The sequence below is a fragment of the Callithrix jacchus genome, chromosome 4 (genome assembly GCF_049354715.1).
Source record: "Callithrix jacchus isolate 240 chromosome 4, calJac240_pri, whole genome shotgun sequence".
NCBI lineage: Eukaryota > Metazoa > Chordata > Mammalia > Primates > Cebidae > Callithrix > Callithrix jacchus.
The window spans coordinates 41,114,414-41,136,841 of record NC_133505.1 but is presented as its reverse complement, the minus strand read 5'-3'; the positions used below and the strand labels follow the sequence as shown (position 1 = coordinate 41,136,841).

Here is a 22,428-nt window from a genome sequence, read left to right as displayed (position 1 = left end):
TCTAGGCGCTGCTGTTTGTTCTGTTGTTAGGACCTGGACATTGCTGCGGCCACTGCTGAAGACACCTCCTAAACCACTTCTGTTCTAGAGACTTCACTTAAAAAAAAAAAAAAAAAAAAAAAAAAGAACACTACTTCTCCAAAAGACAGTTGCTTCTTCTGTCACCTTTGCTGGAGAAATAGAGTAAAACGCACCCCGTCCCACTGACACGGTTTCCTCCTGTGGCTCCCTTTGTGACTGAAGTCTTAGGTGGACGAATTTAATTGGTGGAACTTTGGTGCTTTAGCTTCAAAGAAGGCTAGGGGAAGCGGGCTTTCTGGTTTCTACTTTAGGGAGGCAGGACTCATCATGTAGGGAAATTTTGCAGTACTCTAAGGGTGTTCAAATCTGATGGGCAGCCAGTAAAAATCACAGGTGTGAGGTGCTGGGTGGAGTGGGTGCCGTGAATATATGCTTGGTTCATGGGCTACATCAGTGGTTCTTAAAGTCCAGTTAATGGACAAATTCACAAGAGGTAATAAAATGATCGTTTTTGTTTTAAGCCATGAGGTTTGGAGGTGGTGTGCTGCACAGCAATAGAAAATGGAAACACACGGTATGTACCTTTGCACCTTTGCAAGGCTGGATTCTTCAGTTAATACTGCTTCTGTGAGATTCATCCATGTTGCTACATTTTCAGTAGTTCATGAAGTTTCATTGCTTACATAGTATTCTGTTATATGAATATACTACGTTTTGTTTATCCATGTACTGTTTGTTAAACCATTTGAGAGTAGTCTGTGGACATCATGCCACTTGACTCCTAAATATTTTGTCAGATATAGTTTAAGAACAAGCACATTTCTCCTGCATAGCCCTAATACCGTCATCACCCCCAAGATACTTACAATTGATACCATATTATCAAACACACAATCCATATTAAGAAATCTCCCATTGTCCCAGTAATGCCCAATAGTAAATGTCTGTTATTTTAAGCTGTTGTCATTCATTACATGGCAATAAATAACTCACACAGTGAGTCTGCTTCTTCCAGGAAGGACCCTCGGTGGGGTGTGTGTGTGTATGTGGTGATTCACTCAGACTTCTGTGTCTGTTCATATGTCCCTATTTCATATCTCAGGGTCCAGTCTATCCCAACCAGTCCCTGTTAGATTATGCAACAAACATTTCTACAGTGTCACAGCCTTTATCATAAGCGCCCTGGGCTTGGCCCTCAGCCATATCTGTGCTGGGTTGCAGGAGAAAAGACAGCCTTTAAAACTGCTGCAGAGGCATTTACAGTTTTTCGTTCATGTCTTCAGTTTCGATGAAAGGGTTTTAATTTGTCCTTTTTCTTTTGTATGCTCTTTAGGGCAGTCTGATGTAGCCAGTCTATGAAGGTTGGCACAAAAGCCTCCACCGATTCACCCAGCTTTTGTCTGGTACCTGTCCTAATCATATGTTCTTTGGTGAAAGGCCAGTGCCACACTCAGTGATGATTTGGCCATCCCACTTGGTTAGTACTGAATTCACTTCCTTCCTCAACACTCCTGCCACACTGATCTGGAAGTTTCACCTTGAGCCAAGTGAGAGCGAATTTTATGTGTCAACTTGGCTAGGCTATGATTTCCAGACATTTGAATCCCAGTCTGGATATTGCTATGAAGGTATTTGTAGATGAAATTTACATTTTAATCAATTAGATTTTGGGTAGAGCAGATTATGCTCCATAATGTAAGTGGGGCTTCCAATCAGTTTAAGGTCTTAAGAGCAAAGACTGAGGTCCCCCAAGGAAGAGGAAATTCTGCCTCTGCACCGACTTCTGTCTCAAGGCACAGCGTCAGCTCTTCCCCGAGTCTCCAGCCTGACTGCAGATTTCCAACGTGCCAGCCCCCACAGTAGAATGAGCCAATTACTTAAAATAAATCTCTCTCTGCCAACATCCTATTGGCTCTGCTTCTCTGGAGAATCCGATTCATACAAGCAATTTTCTATAGGAGGCTGTTTCTTCGAGAACTCCACCCTCTTCTATGTCAACACAGTTTAGAATCTCCATACTTTATCTCTTAGTTCTTGAGAGCATAAATTCTACACTATACATACTTATACTATACTATATATAAAACTGTCATAAACACTGCTGGGCAAAGTTGAATATTGCTGAACCTATTTCCAATGCTTCTGAGTAAGTTCAATGGAATTAAAACATTTTTCTTCTTACATGGTATGTCCAGTGCCCCAGAGCCAGCAGAGTTAAGAACATGGTAAGGAAGACCAAAGACGAATCCATATATTCCAGTTTGTTATATAATATAGAACATGTTTATTAGATTCTAAAAGACATAAAAAGAAAATAATACATATGTACAGTGAGAGAGGCTGAAAATTAGGAAGAGAACTAAGGATTATTCTTAATTCTTATCTTCCTTTCTAAATCCCAGTCTTCAACTGAACACGTTAATTATATTCCCTGTTTATTTTGTTAGATGGAAAAAATGGAAAATGATCTAACATTTGTCATGGAAATATAGGAGAAATTACTCTCAGAGATATGATATTATTTAAGTCATTGATATATTGTTAACCTCAGATGCAGATGGTGGAATTAATAATATTCCTCAGTTCATGCTACACAGTCATTGTTGGTCTAGTGCTAATTTATATTTAAAACAGGGTCTTCCTCTGTCACCCGGGCTGGAGTACAGTGGTATTATCACGGCTCACTGTAAGCTCAAACTCCTGGGCTCAAGCAATCTTCCTGCTTTGGCCTCCCAAGAAGTTAGGACTACAGGCACATCCCACCATGCCAGCTAATTAAAAGTTTTTAATTTTTATTTTTGGTAAATGGGGTCTTGCTATGTTGCCCATTGGCTTTAGTGCTATGTTAAACTAGTAATTATAGTGAACATTCTTGTCTTGGGAACCAGAGATTTTTCCATTATTTATACTGGTAGTTACAGATTTTTTGGAATATAACCTTTACCAAAACAAGAAAGTTTTCATTCCTGCTTCCTCAACTGTTTTTCAAAAATTACAAATGGATACACTTTGCCAAATGCCTTTTATTAATTGATTGAGCAAAGGAAATGACTTTTTTTGCCTATGAATGTGGTGAATATTGCAACAATATATTTTATTATATTGAACCAGCCTAGCATTCCAAGGATTTCCCATTTGATCTTGATGAATCATTATTAGCATTGTCATTATTATTATTGTTATTTTTATACATTTTTTAGAGACAGGGTCTTGCTCTGTTGCACAGGCTGAAGTGCAATGGTGCAATCATAACTTCCTGTAGCCTCAAACTCATGGGCTCAAGTGATCCTCCTGCTTCAGCCTCCCCAGTAGCTGAGACTACAGGTGCTTACCACCACACCTGGCTAATTTTTTAATTTTATTGTAGAGACAGGGTCTCACTATGTTGTCTACACTGCTCTTGAACTCATGGCCTAACGCGATCCTCCCACCTTGGCCTCCCAGTGTTATTATTTGTCATATTGTTGAATTCTGTTCATAAATAATTATTTTTTCTTCATCTATCTATGTTCAAGGTGAAATGAGCCTATTATTTTCTTTCCTTGAGTTTTTCACATTCAATTTGGAATCAAGATTACACTAGCCTGATAAAACTAGCTTGGAAGCTTTCATCTTATTTCTATTTTCTAGAAAAAGTGCATAATGTAGGAGTTTCATGTTCTTGAATGTTTGATAGAACTCATCTGTGAAATCATCTGGCCATTTAAAAAACATATTTGTATTAGAGGCCATTGATAACTTTAAAAATTGCTTTAATACTTATTGGTACAGTCAAGTTTTGTATTTCTTGGTGTGCTAATTTTGATAGATTAAATGTTTCTAAAGATTTACCTATCTTGCCTAGGTTTTCACATTCATCAGCGTATAATTGTTCATAACACTCCGCTTTGTATCTGTGTCATATCTACAGCGGCTTCCCCTTTTTTTGTTTGTTTGTCCCCCTTTTGTGTTTGTTTATTCATTTTTTTCTCCCTTGATCCATAATCAGTCTTGTTGTAACTCTGAGTATCTTACAAATATTTTTAAATAATCGGCTTTTGGAATCAAAAGTATGTTAATTTCACTACCTAGTTTTTTGTTCTCTATTTCTGTTTCATTGCTTTCTATTCTTGTTTTAATGACTCCTTTCCTTCTTATTTCTTTAGGTTTGCCAAACTTCTCTTTTACCAAATTTTTGAGTAGAATGTTTAGGTCATTTATTTTAACTTTTCTTGTTCTAATAAATGTATTTAAAATTATAACTTTTTATATGTATATTTTATGTGTAACATTTTTACCACCTGGTTCTAAAAGAGTTAATTTTCTTTATAACTGCTGTTTATTTACTTATTTGACACAGCGTCCCACTCTGTTGCCGAGGCTGGAGCGCAGTGGTGCAATCAGGGCTTACTGCAGCCTCGATCTCCTGGACCCCAGCAACCCTCCTGCCCATTATTGCCTTTTAAATCCATGTTACTGATAAATACTTTTGTTTACTTAAAATTTTAAGTATATTTTTAAAAAAATCGAATTCTAATTTTATTACAATATACTTGCAAAATATATTTCTATTTTTTTTATTTTTTGATAAGGTGTCACTCTGTTGCCTAGGCTGCAGTACAGCAGCACAATTTCAGCTCACTGCAACCTCTCTGCTTCCCGGGCTCAAGCGATCCTTCCACCTAGCCTCCCAAGTAGGTGTGACTACAGGTGCACTCCACCATGCCCAGCTAAATTTTTCTTAGAGATGAGGTTTTGCCATGTTGTCCAGGCTGTTCTTGAACTCCTGGATTCAAGGGATCTGCCCACCTTGGCCTCCCAAAGTGCTGGAATAACAGGCGTGAGCCACTGCTCCTGGCCTAGAATATAGGTAGTTTCTAAGATACTGATACTCGGGAATTTATTGGAGTTACCTTTATGGAGTGATGCACGTCCCGTTTGAGTAAATGTGGCTTGAACTATTATATATATGTTTTGGTTTTTTGGTGACTTTTAAAAATGAATCTTAAGAATCTCATACCTAATTTTATTTCCTTCTTTCCTTTCACTACCCTATGGCCCAGAGCCAATTATTTTTTATCCATTTGTAGTTGGCTTGGGTCCTGTTCAACTGAATCTCAGAAGAAATACAATGCTTCTGACTTGTAGCATTGCTGATTTCTATAGTATAAATACTTCCATCGTGATCAGTATCAAGTTGCCAACAGTTAACAACGGTCTTGAAAAATCCAGAATATTTTACAGTCTGCTCTTGCTAGCCAGTATAAGACAGCACACCACTTTTTTTTTTTTTTAAAGATATTCATGCTGTACATTAGTCTTACTCCTTGGCTTCACTTATTTTCTTAGCCATATTTTCTCTTTGACCCAATGTCATCTTCTTCTTTTAAAAATTGTTTAAAATTGTCTCTGTAAGCTGCTACAAATCTTTTATTGGGATGAGGAGCATCAGTACATAGTTATTTGGTCAATGCAGAAAAATGAAGTCTTCTAATTTCTTTTTTTGTTTGTTTTTTTGAGACAGAGTTTCGCTCTTGTCACCCAGGCTGAAGTGCAATGGTGCAATTCGGCTCGCTGCAACCTCTGCCTCTGGGGTTCAAGCGATTCTCTTGCCTCAGCCTCCTGAGTAGCTGGGATTACATCACCATGCCAGGCTAATCTTTGTGTTTTTGGTAGAGACAGGGTTTCACCACGATGGCCAGGCTGGTCTCAAAATCCTGACCTCAGGTGATACACCTGCCTTGGCCTCCCAAAGTGCAGGGACTACAGGTGTGAGCCTGGCTGAAGTCTTCAAATTTTAAAAGGTTGAATCTTCGTTCAGTTCTCAAAGTCTTTTCTGTGCACTTAGGGCGTGTCACACACATGTGCCGCTCGGGGTAACCTGGTACTCCTGAGGGTTCAGACTCAGAATTAGGGAATTTCCTCCTGCATTCTCATTTTGGAGATTCCCCTACATGGAAGATCCCCCTTCCTGCCCGCAGGGCCCTTTCTCTTGGTTCCTCTGGCCAGAAAGCTGTCATTTCTCTTGTAGTCTCAGGGCTTGTGTTACCACACTGTGCAGCTCTGCACCTGAGGCCTGAGGCCAGGGAAGAGCTGGGGGAAAAGAGGGGAAAACATTAAAAATCCACTCCCCAGGAAGGGCCCTTCTCCAAGTTTTGACCCTCTTCACAATCCACCTGCATTTGTTTACTTTTTGGAATTCGTGAGTTCTTGATTTTTGTATACTGCCCCGAATTTCTATTTGTGATCAGTAGGAAAAATGGCCCATTAAACTAGTGTTTTAAAATTCCAGATAAGTTAAATATCATGGCTAGAAACAACTCCAGGCACGTGTAATTTCAGATGTTTATTTACAGTCCAGGGGCATGTGGCTGTTTTAGAGTATTTTGAATTTGTATGTTTAGCCTGAGATCCTATTAGCATTTCTGTTGAATGTGCCTGTTGACTGCCCACTTGTTAGCCAAATGGCATTGAATGTTGGAACTGTAAACTACCTTAGAAATCATTCAGCACCTTCTTTTGACAGAAAAGGACATGAGAGTTCACAGAAGGTGAATCATGTTTCGGTCACTCAGGGAGTGCAGGGCAAAGATAGAAGAGAACTCTATTCATTTTAATGCAGTTACTCAGGCATCTGGTAACAGTTTCTTAAGTGGCAACAAATGTCTGGGGATACTTATTGCAGATTTCAGGATGATCTACGGGGACTGAGGGAGAGAGAAGTTTTAGGTAGTAGTAGAGGAAGGGCATATAATAAAACTGAATCCCAGATCCCAGCCTCGGAATTTATTTTGTGACCTTGGTCAAGTGATTTAATCTTTATATACCACCATCTGTCCTATAGAAGTCATATAGTACCTATATAGGGTTGGGCATTTTTTTTTTTTTGAGATAGGGTCTTTCTCTGTCACCCAGACTAGAATACAGTGGTGTGATCACAACTCACTGCAGCCTCAAACTTCCAGGCCTAAGTGATCCTCCCACTCAGCCTCCCAAGCAGCAGGGAGTACAGGCATGCACCACCACACCTGACTACTTTTTTTTTTTTTGAGGTGGAGTTTTGCTCTTGTTACCCAGGCTGGAGTGCAATGGTGCGATCTCGGCTCACCGCAACCTCCGCCTCCTGGGTTCAGGCAATTCTCCTGCCTCAGCCTCCTGAGTAGCTGGGATTACAGGCACACGCCACCATGCCCAGCTAATTTTTTGTATTTTTAGTAGAGACGGGGTTTCACCAGGTTGACCAAGATGGTCTCAATCTTTTGACCTCGTGATCCACCTGCCTTGGCCTCCCAAAGTGCTGGGATTACAGGCTTGAGCCACCGCGCCCGGCCACCTGACTACTTTTAAAAATTTTTTCGTAGAGATGGGGGTCTCACTATGTTGCCCAGGCTGGTCATGAACTCCTGGGCTCAAGCAATCATCCTGCCTTGACCTCTCAAAGTACTGGGATTACAGGTGTGAATACAGTGGGTTCTTTGCTTTGACTTTTGCGAGATAAAATTTATGAAACGTCTAGCCAATGCCTGGCTCCACAAACGTAGCTTCTTTTGGTTATTGTTATTATTCCTTGAAATTCACAAGTGCCCCAAAATATTTAGGCATTTTTCATGTATTGCTTTTTAATGTGAATGAATGCATTTTGAAAGGAATTCTTTTACATGCAAGTTTGCTGATAGTCTTAGCTAATTCTCCTTTGTAGGTGTCTTGTCTGTCAGTCTTAACCTTAAAGGAAAGAGTCCCACATCCTCACTTGCATCCTCATGCCTTGGTCATCAGAATGAGAATTTTTATTGTTCGTACTACTTAAAAATCATTCAGCCAGGTGTGGTTGCTAATGCCTGTAATCTTAGCACTTTGGGAGGCAGAGGCGGGTGGATTACCAGGTCAGGAGATTGAGACTATCCTGGCCAACATGGTGAAACCCTGTCTCTACTAAAAATACAAAAATTAGCCAGGCTTGGTGGCATGTGCCTGTAGTTCCAGCTACTCAGGAGGGTGAGGCAGGAGAATTACTTGAACCCAGGAGGCAGAGATTGCAGTGAGCTGAGATCACTCCACTTTACTCCAGCCTGGGTGACAGAGCAAGACTCTGTCTCCAAAAAAAAAAAAAAAAAAAAAAAATCATCATTCAGTATGTGATGACCTGTCATGTATGGGGCTCTTTATACTTCTAGTTTAGTCCCTATTCTTTTCTCTGGGGAAGATGTTTTAGACCTGGGACAAAAGAATAAAGAGTGTGTGCTGACACTTGGAGGGATGAAGCTCCCTCCCCGAGCGTCCGTTTCCCAACGACCATATGAGGTTTTGGTCCTAGAGAGTTTATTACAAAATAAGAAACGGATCTGAAGAAGGTTCACTCATCATAGAATTTTGGCAGCTTGTTGCCCGAGATGACTCGATGGTCCACGCCAGCAGCTGTAATAGTGACCAGGTAGATGACACCTCCGCTTGAGCCGTCCCGGCTCATGGCCAGAGCAATAGCTACAGAGGGTTTCAAGTTGGAGAGAGGGAGAGAGAGACTGGCTTAGCTCCAAACATCTTTTTATTCCCCCTCCATCCATATGCCTACTACTGCTTTCACCTCAAAACCCATCTTCCAGAAAGGCATATTTAGTGGTGTGCTGATAAATCATTTTTTTTTCAAAGGCTTCTGCTGATGTCCATGGTGTAAATGCTTCCACTGTGATCAATCGCAAGTTACAAACAGCTTAACAAGCAGCCCACAAATTCTCGGATATTTAACAAGCAGCTCTCCTGAGCTGTCCCAAGCCAGCCTCAGCACACCACTGGTTCTTTTATTTATTTATTTATTTATTTTTCAAACAGGGTTTCACTTTGTCGCCTAGGCTGGACTGCAGTGGTGCAATCACCACTCACCATAGCCTTGACCTCTCTGGCTCAGACGATCTTTCCACCTCAGCGTCCTGAGTAACTGGGACTACAGGTGTGCACTACCATGCCCAGATCGTTTTTCATATTTTTTATTTTTTTCTTGTAGAGACAGGGTTTCACCATCTTGTCTAGGCTAGTCTCAAACTCCTGGGTTCAAGTAATCCTCCTGCGTCAGCCTTCCCAAGTGTTGGAATTACAGGTGTAAGCCATTGTGCTTAGCACACCCCTGGTTCTTACGGTGACTGTGTACCCTCATTTGATTTACTCAGAACAGCCCTGGTTTATCCCTATTGCCCAAGAGCCCCATCGAGCTTTGCATTTGTCCTGCCCCTTTTCACTCTTAAAAGAGTACCAATTTGGACATTAACTTAAAGGGCCACCCTTGTATTTCTCTTCCTGTTCCTCATAATCGACTTCCTTCCCTTGTTTAAAAGCCCTCCCCAGGTACCCTTCCACTTGGTGGGTTACCGTCTGTGGTGAAGCGCCTGCACTCCTCGGGAGACATGCCTGGCTTATATGCTGCATCCACATAACCATAGATATAGGTGCTGCCGGAGCCACCGATGGCAAAAGGCTGTCGAGTCAACATTCCTCCCAGGGTTCCATATACCTGGGGAGAGGCATCCTCAGGTTAGACTAAAGAATCATCAAACCCTTCCTTCCCACTAAGACATTCAGTGGCCTCTGCACCCTGAAATGAAGCACTAGTATCTCATATCCCCAATGTACTACACTTTCAGAGGTAGTGTCCTTGGAACTAATTGCTAGAATGACATAGGACTTCCATCTTCCGCTACAGGAGAGTGGGGAAGCCCAGCAGAGAGAGTGCTTTAGGAGAAACTCACCTGGCCCCCTTCACGTTGGTCCCAGCCAGCTACCAGGAGATGTGCAGACAAGTCCTCTCGGTATTTGTAGCTGATATTTCTCACCACATTTGCAGCAGCCAGAACAAGAGGCGGTTCTTCCAGTTCTATCCTGAAGGAATGATGAGGAGTAAGGGTTGAGAGAATTTTAAGTCTCACTCTCCTATAATGTTACCACCATCCCTGCTAAATGACCCCTGAAAACTATAGCTGCAATAGTTCAAACTGCAGCCTCCCTCCCACATGTACAGGGGAACCAGAGTCCCACACCACTAACAGGTAAGAAGCTTTGAATTGCTCACTCTCTTTTGCTCAGCCCCGCCGACATAACTTTCTTTTGGCTGCCAGGGCCCTGCTTTTATGGGGAAAAGCAGATAAGGTTACTTCCATCCCAATGACCTTGATTTCTCTTATGGTAATTGCCTGATATTATGGTGGGTCACAATATTGCTTTTGTCCTGATTATTTATATTAGGATAGTGATTTACAGCTTTTAAACTGTGTTCATATATATCACGTGGTTCTCAAAATAACCGTCTCACGAGATACTATTATCTCTACTTTACAGGTGCAGAAACTGGCAGATTTAAGTGCCAGCAGGAGCCACAACAAGAATCTTTCACTTTCCAGTGTCCAGCTCCTGGAACAGCACACTGTACAGAGATTCATGCAAGTTAGGGGAGCTCTAGTTGGTGTGGAGTCAGAAACCCAGCGCTTCATACCCATGGAGCTCCAGCTGGTAGGCAGCCATGTCGGCCATGGCTTGGGCATCAGCAGCTGAACCAGAGAGTGCACAGTAGATGCGCTCGTGTAGAGGGGACAGCTTGTCAAACACTCGGTTCACCACCGCCTTGCTGTCAAGAAAGAGTCAACAGTCACCAACGTTAGACCTCAGGAATTTTTTTTTTTTTTTTTTTTTAGACAGAGTCTCCCTCTGTTGCCCAGGCTAGAGTGCTGTGGCATGATCTTGGCTCACTGCAACCTCCGCCTCCCAGTTCAAGTAATTCTCCTGCCTCAGCCTCCCAAGTAGCTGGGATTATAGGCACCCACCACTAAGCCAACCTAATTTTTGTATTTCTAATAGAGACCAGGTCTCAACCGGTTGATTAGGTTGTCTCGAAATTTTATCCTCCAATATCTGCCCACCTCGGCATCCCAAAGTGCTGAGATTATAGACATGAGCCACTGCACCCAACCAGAACTCAGGAGTTTTTGAGGGTGCTCATTCAATGTCTCTCAAATTTATTTGACAAGAGAATAGCATGAGGTTTAATGTTCGAATTAAAGCAGGAGGCAAATAATAATCTTAGATATTATTAATCATTGCAGGTGTTAATCAAAATTAGGCCTATTTTTTCAGGCTTAGATTTTATAATAAGACAAAAAAACACTAAGTTCAGAAAAATATGCCTCATCAATTTTCCTTTGCTATTAACAGTCTTGAGGGAGTTACGTTCTATGGAACTTCATGTAAGTAATATTGATCTAACCCCATATACTCATTTTGCATGTGAGGAAATTGGTTAGGAGGGGGAGAAGAGACAAAATATTCAGTACATGGTAAATGAGAAACCAGATATCTGCTTGACAAAATAATCTTTTTGATCCCTAAACACAGAGGGAAAGAAGCCCCTCAAAAATCTATCTCCCGTCCCCCTCTCAGATCCAATTCCTTTACACTCATCCCTGTACACTACTGGGACAGGTCACATAGGCATTCAGACCCCAGATCCTCCTCCAGAAATTCAGAGACCCAAGCACCCACCAAATAGTTTACTATAGTGGCTTTTTGGGAAGGTCAACTCCATTCCTCCAAAGCTCCAGTTCACCAGTCTTTGCATGAATAGGTAAGAAAAATGTGTATTTGAGGCCATTAGCTTCCCTTTTACTCACCCGGCAGACACCCGGGAATCAGAACCCACCACTACGCCCCCGTCAAACTCCACTGCCATGATGGTTGTCTGCAGAGACACAGAACATGGAATGTCGGGGCAAGAAGAGCCTTGATCCCCTCATGTTAGAGAAGAAGAAACATTCCCAGAGAGGCGAAGTGACTGGCTCAAAGATCACACAGTAACAGGCCAGAGCTGACTGTCAGTACAGGCTTTTCCCCTTCATCTTTCCACTTTCTCTATTGCTTCATCCAGCTGCAGTGGAATGCCACAGCCCAGTTGTGATACAACACAGAAAGAACTGTGTCCCCAAGTTCCGACTTGCCTAGTGGAAGCCTCTCCACTGTAGAGAGAGAGGTGGAGATAAAGCCCCTACAGGTAGAAGTGAAGCTGCTCCACAAGTGAAATCTTTCTCCACTGGAAGGGCTCATAATATGTGCAGATGCGGTATAGACCCAACTCAGAGCAAGTGACTGTGACCCACAGTCCTTCACTCTCACTCCCATTTCATCAGAAGTGAGCTCTTTCAATTTACTGAACATTGGAAAAAATCGAGGAGGGCAGTGGTTAGCATGGCCGGAGGCGAGGCAGGAGAGAAGCAGCAAGGAACATGCAGATGGTTTAAAAAAAAAGTTTCAGTTACAGAATTTCTGATCCAGAGATAAATAGATATCTGAGCAGCCAGCGGGGTCAATCTGTACCAAGAGAGGATTTGATTGAAGAGTTTAAGCTGACTTTTCCAGGTCAAGAAAAGAATCATGAGAAAGTGATGGAAGATAAAGGTATATTTTTTCTACTGTTGAGTTGGAAGGAGCCTTAAAGATGCTTGGTTCAAATGAGGAAACCAAGTCACAGAAAATGCGAACGACTTATACAAAGTCACACAGAATTAATAGTAGACCTGGGACTAAAATTCAGGTTTAACTCTTATCCCTTGTTTGACTTCTGCTTCCTACTTGCCACTGCTCATTTGGCAGTTAGGGGAGATTTCACAAATTATGTGGTTTTACTGTGCCTTTCTTACCAGGCCATAAGTTACTCTGGCCCCAAAGGACACTCCTCTGAGTGTGCTTTCTGCCAGACCAACTTATCATGAATAGAGGGCCAGAGAACAGTCAGCTTCATCTTAGGAGCTATTCCTCTATAAAAAAGCCTCACCCAAGACACAAGTGGTGTCAGTAGTCTGAGAGCAGAAGCCAGCCAGCCTTGGGGCTACCATCTGCCCCAGGCTCCCATCCTAAGCACAGTCCCCCAGTGGGCACATGGGAGTGGGCAGGGAAGACACAGAAAAGGGAGCAAGGCAGCATCTGGGTCAAGGAGGGGCCTTCCTGGGTCAAGCTAGGGAAGGGCATCACAGGTTAACGCAGAACCCCCATTATCAGTGCTTGGGTTAAGAGTTACCCAGTGGCAAATTTATCAAAAGTCTGCGTGATGAGTTGGTCCTTCTCAATTAAGTGACCATGTTTCCTTCTCCCAAGTGGTGTTCTGCTTCACCCCGGTACCATTTCCTCATCTTTTTGCATGTCCCCAACCCCCTTTCTTGATTTAACCAGCCCCCACTGTCCCGACCAGAGTGAAAGCGAAAGCGCTTTAGAGCAGCTTCCCCTTGACGCTTCTAGCTAAGAGTCAAAGCACCCCCCTTTCCACCAGCCTTGCGTGCCTTCAGGGACACCCTAGACGACCCCCCTCAGAATAGAAATACGCTATGCTCATTATGCGTTGCAACCGCTGGCTGCTAGAGACTACCACCCTATTCTCAGGTCAGTCTCTGCAGTCACTTCTCCGCGCTTCCCGGCCGCTGCACCTCCTCCACCCCTCTGCCAACCCTCAAGCCCAGACCCATTACCCCGGTGTGGACTTCTCCTGCCCAGGGTAAGTCCCCAGTTGGCGCTCCAACCCGCAGCATCCCTGCCAGGCACCTCGCGCTCGTCGCCGCCTGGGGCACTAGTTTCGGACCTGGGACAGCGCGCAGCGCGCAGCCGGCAGCCCCGCCCCCCGCGGCACCGCCAGGAGGCGCTTGGGTGCCGCGGAGCGGCTTAGCGCCCGGCGCTAACCTGTGTAGGCTGGATCTGCCCGGAGACAAGTGACGAGTCAGCCCCGCCCTGAGGCTGGGTGGGAAAACTGGTACTAGTGGAGAGGCAGGAGGCAGGGAGAAGCGGGAGCGGTGTGCGTGATGGAGAAAATTGGGCACCAGTGCTGCTCCCCAGATTCTCAGATTTGATTTCCACGCTTGCTCCCAAAATAATCTGGGCAGGCCACTTTTGGAAGTGCGCGTATCTAGTGGGCAGACTGCCGCTTTCGATTTCGCTTTCCCCTAAATGGCTGCGCTTCTCGCCAGCACCGATCAGTCGGTTCTGGGACTTTCCGAGAGCCCCGCCCTCGCTCTGTCCCTCAACCGCCGGTAGGGGCGGACTCAGCGGTACCCAGAGACTCCCGCCCAACCGGAGCGAGGAGAGTTTCAGGTCCGGCCCGGACCCGGACGGCGTCAGCGTGCCCATGGCTAGTTCTAGGTGTCCCGCTCCCCGCGGGCGCCCCTGCCTTTTCGGAGCTTCTGTCGCGTGGTGGGGGACAGTGCTGCTGCTTCTCGCCGACGGGGTGTTGCTCCGGACCTCGCTGCCCTGCATATTCTCCCTGCTGGTGCCCGCGACGCTGCCGCTGCTCCGGGTCTGGGCGGTGGGCCTGAGCCGTTGGGCCATGCTGTGGCTGGGGGCCCGCGGGGTCCTCAGGGCAACAGTTGGCTCCAAGAGCGAAAATGCAGGTGCCCAGGGCTGGCTGGCGGCTTTGGAGCCTTTGGCTGCGGCACTGGGCTTGGCCCTGCCGGGACTTGCCTCGTTCCGAGAGCTGGTTTCGTGGGGAGCCCCCGGAGCCGCGGATAGCACCAGGCTACTGCATTGGGGAAGTCACCCCAGCGCCTTCGTCGTCAGCTACGCGGCGGCACTGCCCGCAGCCGCCCTGTGGCACAAGCTTGGGGGCCTCTGGGTGCCCGGCAGTCAGGGAGGCTCTGGAGACCCTGTGCGTCGGCTTCTAGGTTTCCTGGGCCCGGAGATGCGCCGCCTCTCGCTGTTCCTGGTCCTGGTGGTCCTATCCTCTATTGGTAAGGGGAACGCAGGGCGCGAGGGGGCGACACAAGGGGACCGGGCAGGAAACTAAGGTAATTGTCAGTGAGGTAGAGTAGCGTGGGTTCTGGGAAATGTGCAGCAGGGGAAGAAGTCCTAGCGTGGGTCTTGGAAGACCACTTCAGTGTAGAAGAAACGTCATTGAACTGGAGGGAGTCAGGAGTTCTGGGCTCCGTTGCTGGCCGGGTCTTGATTCTCTGGGCCACGGCGGGGGCGGGGAAGTTCTTTGCCCTGGGGCAGAGGGGCCGGGCATCCTCATCTTTAACAGGAGGCTTTTCTGCTTCATGATCTCCAGCCTTCCTAATGAAATCCTGAAAGTTCTGGGAGGCCAACCACAGGGTAGTGAGTTCCAGGGCAGCCTATTTAGGTTCGGGATTGAGATGTCAGTGTTTCCTTTCTTCTAATGCCCTCTAGGATAATGGTGAGGGGGAGGAGGCGTGGTGGGGCCAGTCTGACTGGAACTGACCTGTCTAGACAATATTTGTGCGCGACCTCTCTTCTTTTTCCCCAGGGGAGATGGCCATTCCATTCTTCACGGGCCGCCTCACTGACTGGATTCTACAAAAAGGCTCAGTGGATACCTTCACTCGAAACATAACTCTTATGTCCATTCTCACCATAGCCAGGTCTGGGGGTTGAAAATGGCTCTCACTCTGCAAAAGAGGGAGTTGGAATTTGGGGCTGCTGTCCAAAACGCACTTACATGGGGATACCTGGGACCTTCAGTCTGTTCCCTGAACACACCGTGACCCCCTTTTTCCGGGCTCTTTCTAGTGCAGTGCTGGAGTTCGTGGGTGACGGGATCTATAACAGCACCATGGGCCGCGTTCACAGCCACTTGCAGGGAGAGGTGTTTGGAGCTGTCCTGCGCCAGGAGACAGAGTTTTTCCAACAGAACCAAACAGGTTTCTCATGAAACTCTTTCATTATACACCATGTACTATTTATATCATACATCTGCTTTGATCTCCCACCTCCCTCCTCTCTCTCTCTGACACGCATACGCGCACGCGCGCACACACACACACACACACACACACACTGTTCTTTCTCATTCTTGATATACCTCAGGAGCAAAATATTGTTGTCCTTACTTTGAGAAAAGCCTAGAGTTTTCATCAAGGATTTTCTCATAAGTCTGTTCCTATGTATCCTTAGATAGAAACCATAGAATTTCAAACCCAGAAATTTTGAGCTTATAGAGACCAACTGCCTCATCTGACAGAGAAGGAAACTGAGGCTGAGACCCTAAATGCTGAAACCGCACAGTTACATGTGGCTAGAGACACACCTGGGGTCTCTTGATTCCCAGTGAGGGCTCCACAGACTGGCATGCTTCCTAGCAGCACCCTCCTCCTCCATTTCTGTTATGTGACCAGTTTAAGCTCTTCCTACCTGTGTGTATAGCATGGGACATACAGGTTCTTTAGGGAACAGAATGCTTTCAGGAAAATGGAAATTCACATGTGCATCAATGTCTTTATAATAAAAATTAAGGTCTTGGGTCAGGCCTTTCCTCTCTAACACTCATCCTCCCTGCACTGAGATTTGCAGAACCCCTAGCCGTGTTTCCTACAGCCTCCTTAGAACCCCCTGTTGACGCCCCTCACCTTGGTACCCTGGCTCATTGTTAGTTCCTCTCCTCACTTGGAACCTGTCTGATTCGCCTCACTCTCTTCTCCCAACCCTGCAGGTACCATCGCGTCTCGGGTAACAGAGGACACATCCACCCTGAGTGGGTCTCTGAGTGGGAATCTGAGCTCACTTCTGTGGTACCTGGTGCGAGGCATGTGTCTCTTGGGGATCATGCTCTGGGAGTCAGTGCCCCTCACCATGGTCACCCTGGTGGCCCTGCCTCTGCTTTTCCTTCTGCCCAAGAAGCTGGGAAAATGGTACCAGGTATGTTCATGGAGTTGGCCCGCTCTAAACAGACCCTCATCTCCCAGAGTTGGTAGACTCAGTGCCTCTAATATTGCTCTCAGTCCAACTTTCCTGGTGCGCTTACTGATTCTCCATCTTCACGGAGCGCCCTGTCCCTGTGATCCATGTTCCCAGGTTGCTCAACATTACTCTCTATGCTCTCTAGGTCTTCCTTTCTAGCACAGTCTCTATTTAAGAATTTGATCCCCAACCTGTTCTGAGTCATTTTCCTCTTCCTTGTATTTCTTTAGTATCCAAGGGGCATAGCTGTGCCTCTTTCTCTTCTTTCCCTTTCCTCTGCCTCTTCTCACCTTTAATTTCCAACTAGGTAACTCAGGTATTAATGTCCCTGATGGTTTGCCAACCCATGTGACCGCTGTTGTCCATGTCTCCACAGTTGCTGGGAGTGCAGGTGCAGGAATCTCTGGCAAAATCCAGCCAGGTGGCCATTGAGGCTCTGTCGGCCATGTCTACGGTTCGAAGCTTTGCCAATGAGGAGGGTGAAGCCCAGAAGTTTAGGGAAAAGCTGCAAGAAATAAGAACAATCAACCAGAAGGAGGCTCTGGCCTATGCAGTCAACTTCTGGACCACCAGTGTGAGCACCTGAAGATGAATACCCATTCCCTTGTCCCCAAGATGCCGTGACTCCATTCCCATTCCTATGACTCTGCTTCCACTACTCCTTTACTGGGAAATGGTTGGTTCAGTGTTTTCATCCTAGCAACCTGAGGCTCAATGACTCTACTTAGTGTCCCTAACCCCCTCCCTCTCCTTAAAGATGCCAGGGGGCTTCCTTTCAGTATGGTACATAAAATCCACCCAACCATGTGGATTGGAGAGATGCATTTCTTCCAGTCCTGGGGCCTTCCTTTGCCTCTCAGAGGAAGTGCAGGGAGCCATAGATTCTTGCACCTGGGCCTGCTGCATGCTGGTACTGTGTAGACGTGCTAGTGAGAGTGATGGGAATAGGGAAGCCAGGGATGAGGGACATCTGTGATGCACTGGAAAGAGAGCTACACCAGTGATCAGAAGGTCCTGGCTTGTTGATGCCATTTGCTTACCTTGTGATCATGGCAACTAATTTGCCTTCTCTGAGGCTGTTTCCTCATTTTTAAACAATGGAGTGATATAACCTTCCTTATAGAGCTCCTGATATATTAGCTGACATCACATGAATGAAAGCCTTTTGTGAAGAGTAAAATGCTTCCCAGACAAGGTGATAGCAGTGATGGTGGTGGAGAGAACCATGACGTCCATGCATCTGAGCCAGACTCCATGGGGTCTCTGGTTCATTCTCCTGTCTACCTATTGAGCCTGCTGATGTCACTTGGGACAAAGGGACTTGATATTTCCTTTATGTTAATGACTGTGGTTCTTTGTGTCCCCTCCAGATTTCTCTATTTTAGTCCCTTTTTTCTGTGGTCTCTTTATAGATTTCAGGGATGCTGCTGAAGGTGGGAATCCTCTACATTGGTGGGCAGCTGGTGACCAGTGGTGCTGTAAGCAGTGGGAACCTTGTCTCATTTGTTTTCTACCAGATGCAGTTCACTGAGGCTGTGGAGGTGAGGTCCCTCCACCTTCACTTCCCAGTGTGATTCCTTCCTCTGGCCCAGCGCCATCTGTGTGCTTTCCTTCCATTCTTTACCCTTCTCACTTCACATAATGCTGGCAAGCAGACTAGGTCTCCCACCTCACTTTCACTATTCTTACCTCCCTCTAGGAACTGCTATCCACCTACCCCAGTGTACAGAAGGCTGTGGGCTCTTCCGAGAAAATATTTGAGTACCTGGACCGCACCCCTCGCTGCCCACCCAGTGGTCTGTTGACTCCCTTACACTTGGAGGGCCTTGTCCAGTTCCAAGATGTCTCCTTTGCCTACCCAAACCGTCCAGATGTCCTAGTGCTACAGGTACCGCCTACCAATCCCTGTATCCCACTGGCACCACCTGCAATTCTGCCATCCTAACTTTTCTTCCTGCCTTCAGCCTGCTTGCCACCAAGCATATATGCTTCCTAACCCTTTAAAGGCAATGGTAAGCATCATCTGTTCCATAAATCTTCCCCAAACTCAAGAACCCAGTTTGGGCTTCCAAAGAGAATGGGAGAAGAGGTTTTGAAGAGAGCGCTCTCACATTCCAAGGAATTGCTGCAACAAAATCTGTGTCTTCAGTCTATCTCTTTCCTTTTCCTTTGTGATTTGGACTGTGATTTTTCCATTTCCTGGTGGGATCTGCTGTCAAGTGTGTGGTGTAGTAGTGCTAGGTCTCTGCCCTTGTCTTTGCCTCATCTTCTATCTCTATGCCTTGAGGAGGCATCACCCAGAAATCTGTGCATGTGGGAGGGTAGGAGTTGCTATATTTCCGTTTTTCTTCTGGGGTAAGACATCATGCTATGTAACAAGGCAACAACACTCTCGAGGTTAGAGGCCTTGATAGCCTCTTATTGTGTGCTTCTCTGTCCTCTAGGGGCTGACGTTCACCCTATGCCCTGGGGAGGTGACGGCGCTGGTGGGGCCCAATGGTTCTGGGAAGAGCACAGTGGCTGCCCTGCTGCAGAATCTGTACCAGCCCACCGGGGGGCAGCTGCTGTTGGATCGGAAGCCCCTTCCCCAATATGAGCACCACTACCTGCACAGGCAGGTATGCAAGAAGGTGGCATGAAGGACGGCAGAGAGCATCACATAAGAAGAGTATTCTTACTGAGCACTCTGAAAAGGGGCTTAGGGAATGATAAGAGACCCTGGGTAGAGATGGTGGTGTGGTCAGGAGGGAGGCATTGTGATTTTGTGATGTTCTCAATAAAGATTTTGAATCTTCGATCCCTAGATAACCATGCTCCTGTGTGCCTTGTTCTATGACTCTTCATCATATTTCATCTCAGGTGGCTGCAGTGGGACAAGAGCCACAGATATTTGGAAGAAGTCTTCAAGAAAATATTGCCTATGGCCTGACCCAGAAGCCAACTATGGAGGAAATCACAGCTGCTGCAGTCAAGTCTGGGGCCCATAGTTTCATCTCTGGATTTCCTCAGGGCTATGACACAGGTACTGTCTCCGCTCATCTCATTGCCCAACCATCTTTACCTTTACTGAAACCCCAGTAGTCTTGCCTTTATCCCCCAGTTCCTCCTGCTCCATGGACATGAATTTGAAGTTGTCAGATCTTGCTTCCATGGCTTCTCCATCCTAACATCCTCAGGACTCTGTTCATCTTCCCAGAATCTCCCCTGTCCAGCTACAACTGTCAGACCTTGGTGTGTGTAAGTGTGTGAATGCATGTGTGTGTGTGAGTGTGCGCACACATATATGGCTATACAGTTCTCATCTTGGCCCTTTGCTCTGCAGAGGCAGGCGAGGCTGGGAGCCAGCTATCAGGGGGTCAGCGACAGGCAGTGGCGCTGGCCCGAGCGTTGATCCGGAAACCATGTGTACTCATCCTGGATGATGCCACCAGTGCCCTGGATGCAGACAGCCAGTTACGGGTGAGGCAGTCATCTTCTTAATGCCTATATCCCACCAGTCTTGCTTCTCTCATACATCTTCTGTTGGTTTTACTAACATAATTATACAAATCAGTCCTTGTGATTCTCAGTTCCCAAATCCAGTTCCACTGGATGCCTCCCCAAGGAGTAGAGATAGAAGATGAGGCAAAGATGAGACACCTAGAACCAGTTAAAAGAGCCTATCTACACTACAGACTGAACTAACTTACTTTCTTTCTTTCTTCCCCTCTCTTTCTCTCTTTCTTTCTTTCCTCGTTTCTTTCTTCTAAGGCAGTGTCTCACTCTATTGCCCAGGCTGTAGCACAGAGGCATGATCTTGGCTCATTGCAGCCTCAACATCCTGGGCTCAAGCGATTCTCCCCTCAGCCTCCCAAATAGCTGGGACTATAGGTGTATGCCACTACGCCTAGTTGATTTTTGTATTTTCAGTAGAGATGGTGTTTCACCATGTTGCCCAGGCTGGTCTTGAATTCCTGAGCTCAGGCAATCTGCCTACCTCAGCCTCCCAAAGTGCTGGGATTATAGGTGTGAGCCACCTTGCCTAGCCCTATAGACTGAATTTCTAAAGTGAAACATAAGGAAAAGATCATCCTCATAATATTGTTTATTAAAATTTTCTTTTTAGTACAGACAGGGTCTCACTATGTTGCCTAGGCTGACCTGAACTCCTGGGCTCAAGCAATCCTCCCGCCTTGACCTCCCAAAGTGCTAGGATTATATGCATGAGCCACCAGGCCCATCCCATCCTAATCATATTAATATTAATTAAGCTGGGCTGTTTACATGCACTCTCACTCATTTATTCATTAGGAATCCTGAGCCAGGCATTGTTATCATCATTCTACAGATGACAAAGCGGAGGCTAAAAGAGGTCATATAGCTTTTGAGTGGTCCAGCCTTGACCCAAATTCAGGTCTGCCTGACTTGAATGCTCATCTCTTTACTACTAAATTATATTTTCTTAAAATCTAATATAAAAATTTCAAGTCCATGGGTAAAGAAGAGGACTATTCAATAGTCTTTATTCTCCTGTCGCGTTTCACCCTAGGATCTTACGTTTATCCCACTTTTGCCCCCTCCATGTAAAACAGTCCTTAACAAAAAAAAGGGGTTTGCGGCAAAGCACTCAAAATGGGAAACCTTTTGGGGGTTGTTGGCAGAGCCAGCAGTGATGCTGTGAAGTCAGTGCCAGCCCTGGAAACACAGGTGTCTCCCTGGGCTGAGGGTCCCCTGCTCTGACAGTCCGATGTCTTTCCTCAGGTGGAGCAGCTCCTGTACGAAAGCCCTGAGAGGTGCTCTCGCTCAGTGCTACTCATCACCCAGCGCCTCAGCCTGGTGGAGCAGGCTGACCACATCCTCTTTCTAGAAGGAGGCGCTATCCGGGAGAGGGGAACCCACCAGCAGCTCATAGAAAAAAAGGGGTGCTATTGGGCCATGGTGCAGGCTCCTGCAGATGCTCCTGAATGAAAGCCTTCTCAGACCTGCGCACTCCGTCTCCCTCCCTTTTCTTCTCCTCGCTGTGAAGAACCACAGCTGCAGAGTAGGCAGCTGCTTCTAGGAGGAGTTACCTGAAATTTCCAGAGTGTTTACCTCCTTTCCAAGCTCCTCTTGATGATGCAGACTTCCTACAAGGCAAACACAGGATTTGTAATTCCTTAGCGTAAAGGGGTTTAGAGCCAGGGTTGGTGCTTTGGTGTGGCCAGCACACTGAAAATCGAGAAATGTTCAGAATGTACAGAAAGAAGTCAGCTATTTTCAATATGACTGAAGGCATATGCTGGCCAATAAACACCCTGTAGATTCTTGATATTTATAATAAAATTGGTGTTTTGTACTGTGGTTTCTTATGTTTCCGACACACCAAACGGCTCACTGCCTTTTGCAGCGCACTTTTCAGCAGCGGGGTGTTTCCTCTTTCATCATCCTCAATGTCTTACGCCCTACGTGCATCATCTTCCCTCTTAAACTTTCTCATTCCTTTGAAGCCCCTTCCACTTCCCCATCCCTTTAGGGCCGCTCCCAAGAAATAGCAAGACCCCGGCGACATGGCCCACCAGGGCACCAGCGGACGCAGCTCAGAGCCGTGGCCTCCCCGAGGTGGAAGATAGGGCGGGCGCGGCCAGGGCAAGTGCCAGGCATGAACGGAGGGACTGGGTGCACCTCACAACTCACCACCTAGCCGGCTCGGGTCCTGGCTCACCAGGCTCGGAAGCGGAGCATGTTGGAGAAACCTCCCAACAGTGG

The 22,428-nt window shown here is 46.2% G+C and overlaps 2 protein-coding genes and 1 long non-coding RNA gene across 4 annotated transcripts in view; 2 read left to right on the top strand and 1 right to left on the bottom strand.

The window, feature by feature from the left end:
• LOC103792383 (uncharacterized) overlaps nucleotides 1-10,458 on the top strand; it is a 39,775-nt gene extending 29,317 nt beyond the window's left edge. The window contains exon 4 of the long non-coding RNA XR_013534786.1: nucleotides 10,324-10,458. This is a non-coding gene — a long non-coding RNA (uncharacterized LOC103792383). The remainder of the gene's footprint in view (nucleotides 1-10,323) is intronic.
• Nucleotides 4,564-13,593, bottom strand: PSMB9 (proteasome 20S subunit beta 9). 2 transcript variants are annotated; one of them, XM_078370650.1, is made up of 6 exons: nucleotides 13,494-13,593; nucleotides 11,649-11,716; nucleotides 10,478-10,609; nucleotides 9,738-9,867; nucleotides 9,361-9,502; nucleotides 4,564-6,093 (listed from the first exon to the last, which is right to left on the bottom strand). In XM_078370650.1, the coding sequence occupies exons 1-6, from the start codon at nucleotides 13,551-13,553 to the stop codon at nucleotides 6,017-6,019; spliced, it is 609 nt and encodes a 202-aa protein (XP_078226776.1). In that variant the 5' UTR covers nucleotides 13,554-13,593; the 3' UTR covers nucleotides 4,564-6,016. The 2 variants fall into 2 exon arrangements, with proteins under 2 accessions (XP_078226776.1, XP_002746462.1); XM_002746416.4 differs by lacking the exon at nucleotides 4,564-6,093 and adding an exon at nucleotides 8,303-8,481.
• A 507-nt stretch (nucleotides 13,594-14,100) lies between these two features.
• Nucleotides 14,101-22,018, top strand: TAP1 (transporter 1, ATP binding cassette subfamily B member). The gene is made up of 11 exons (XM_008994222.5): nucleotides 14,101-14,741; nucleotides 15,275-15,389; nucleotides 15,538-15,668; nucleotides 16,457-16,662; nucleotides 17,081-17,278; nucleotides 18,117-18,245; nucleotides 18,404-18,592; nucleotides 19,149-19,322; nucleotides 19,564-19,726; nucleotides 20,027-20,163; nucleotides 21,445-22,018. Exons 1-11 carry the CDS (start codon nucleotides 14,144-14,146, stop codon nucleotides 21,649-21,651), a joined length of 2,247 nt encoding a protein of 748 aa, XP_008992470.4. The 5' UTR covers nucleotides 14,101-14,143; the 3' UTR covers nucleotides 21,652-22,018.
• Nucleotides 22,019-22,428: the final 410 nt, after the last annotated feature.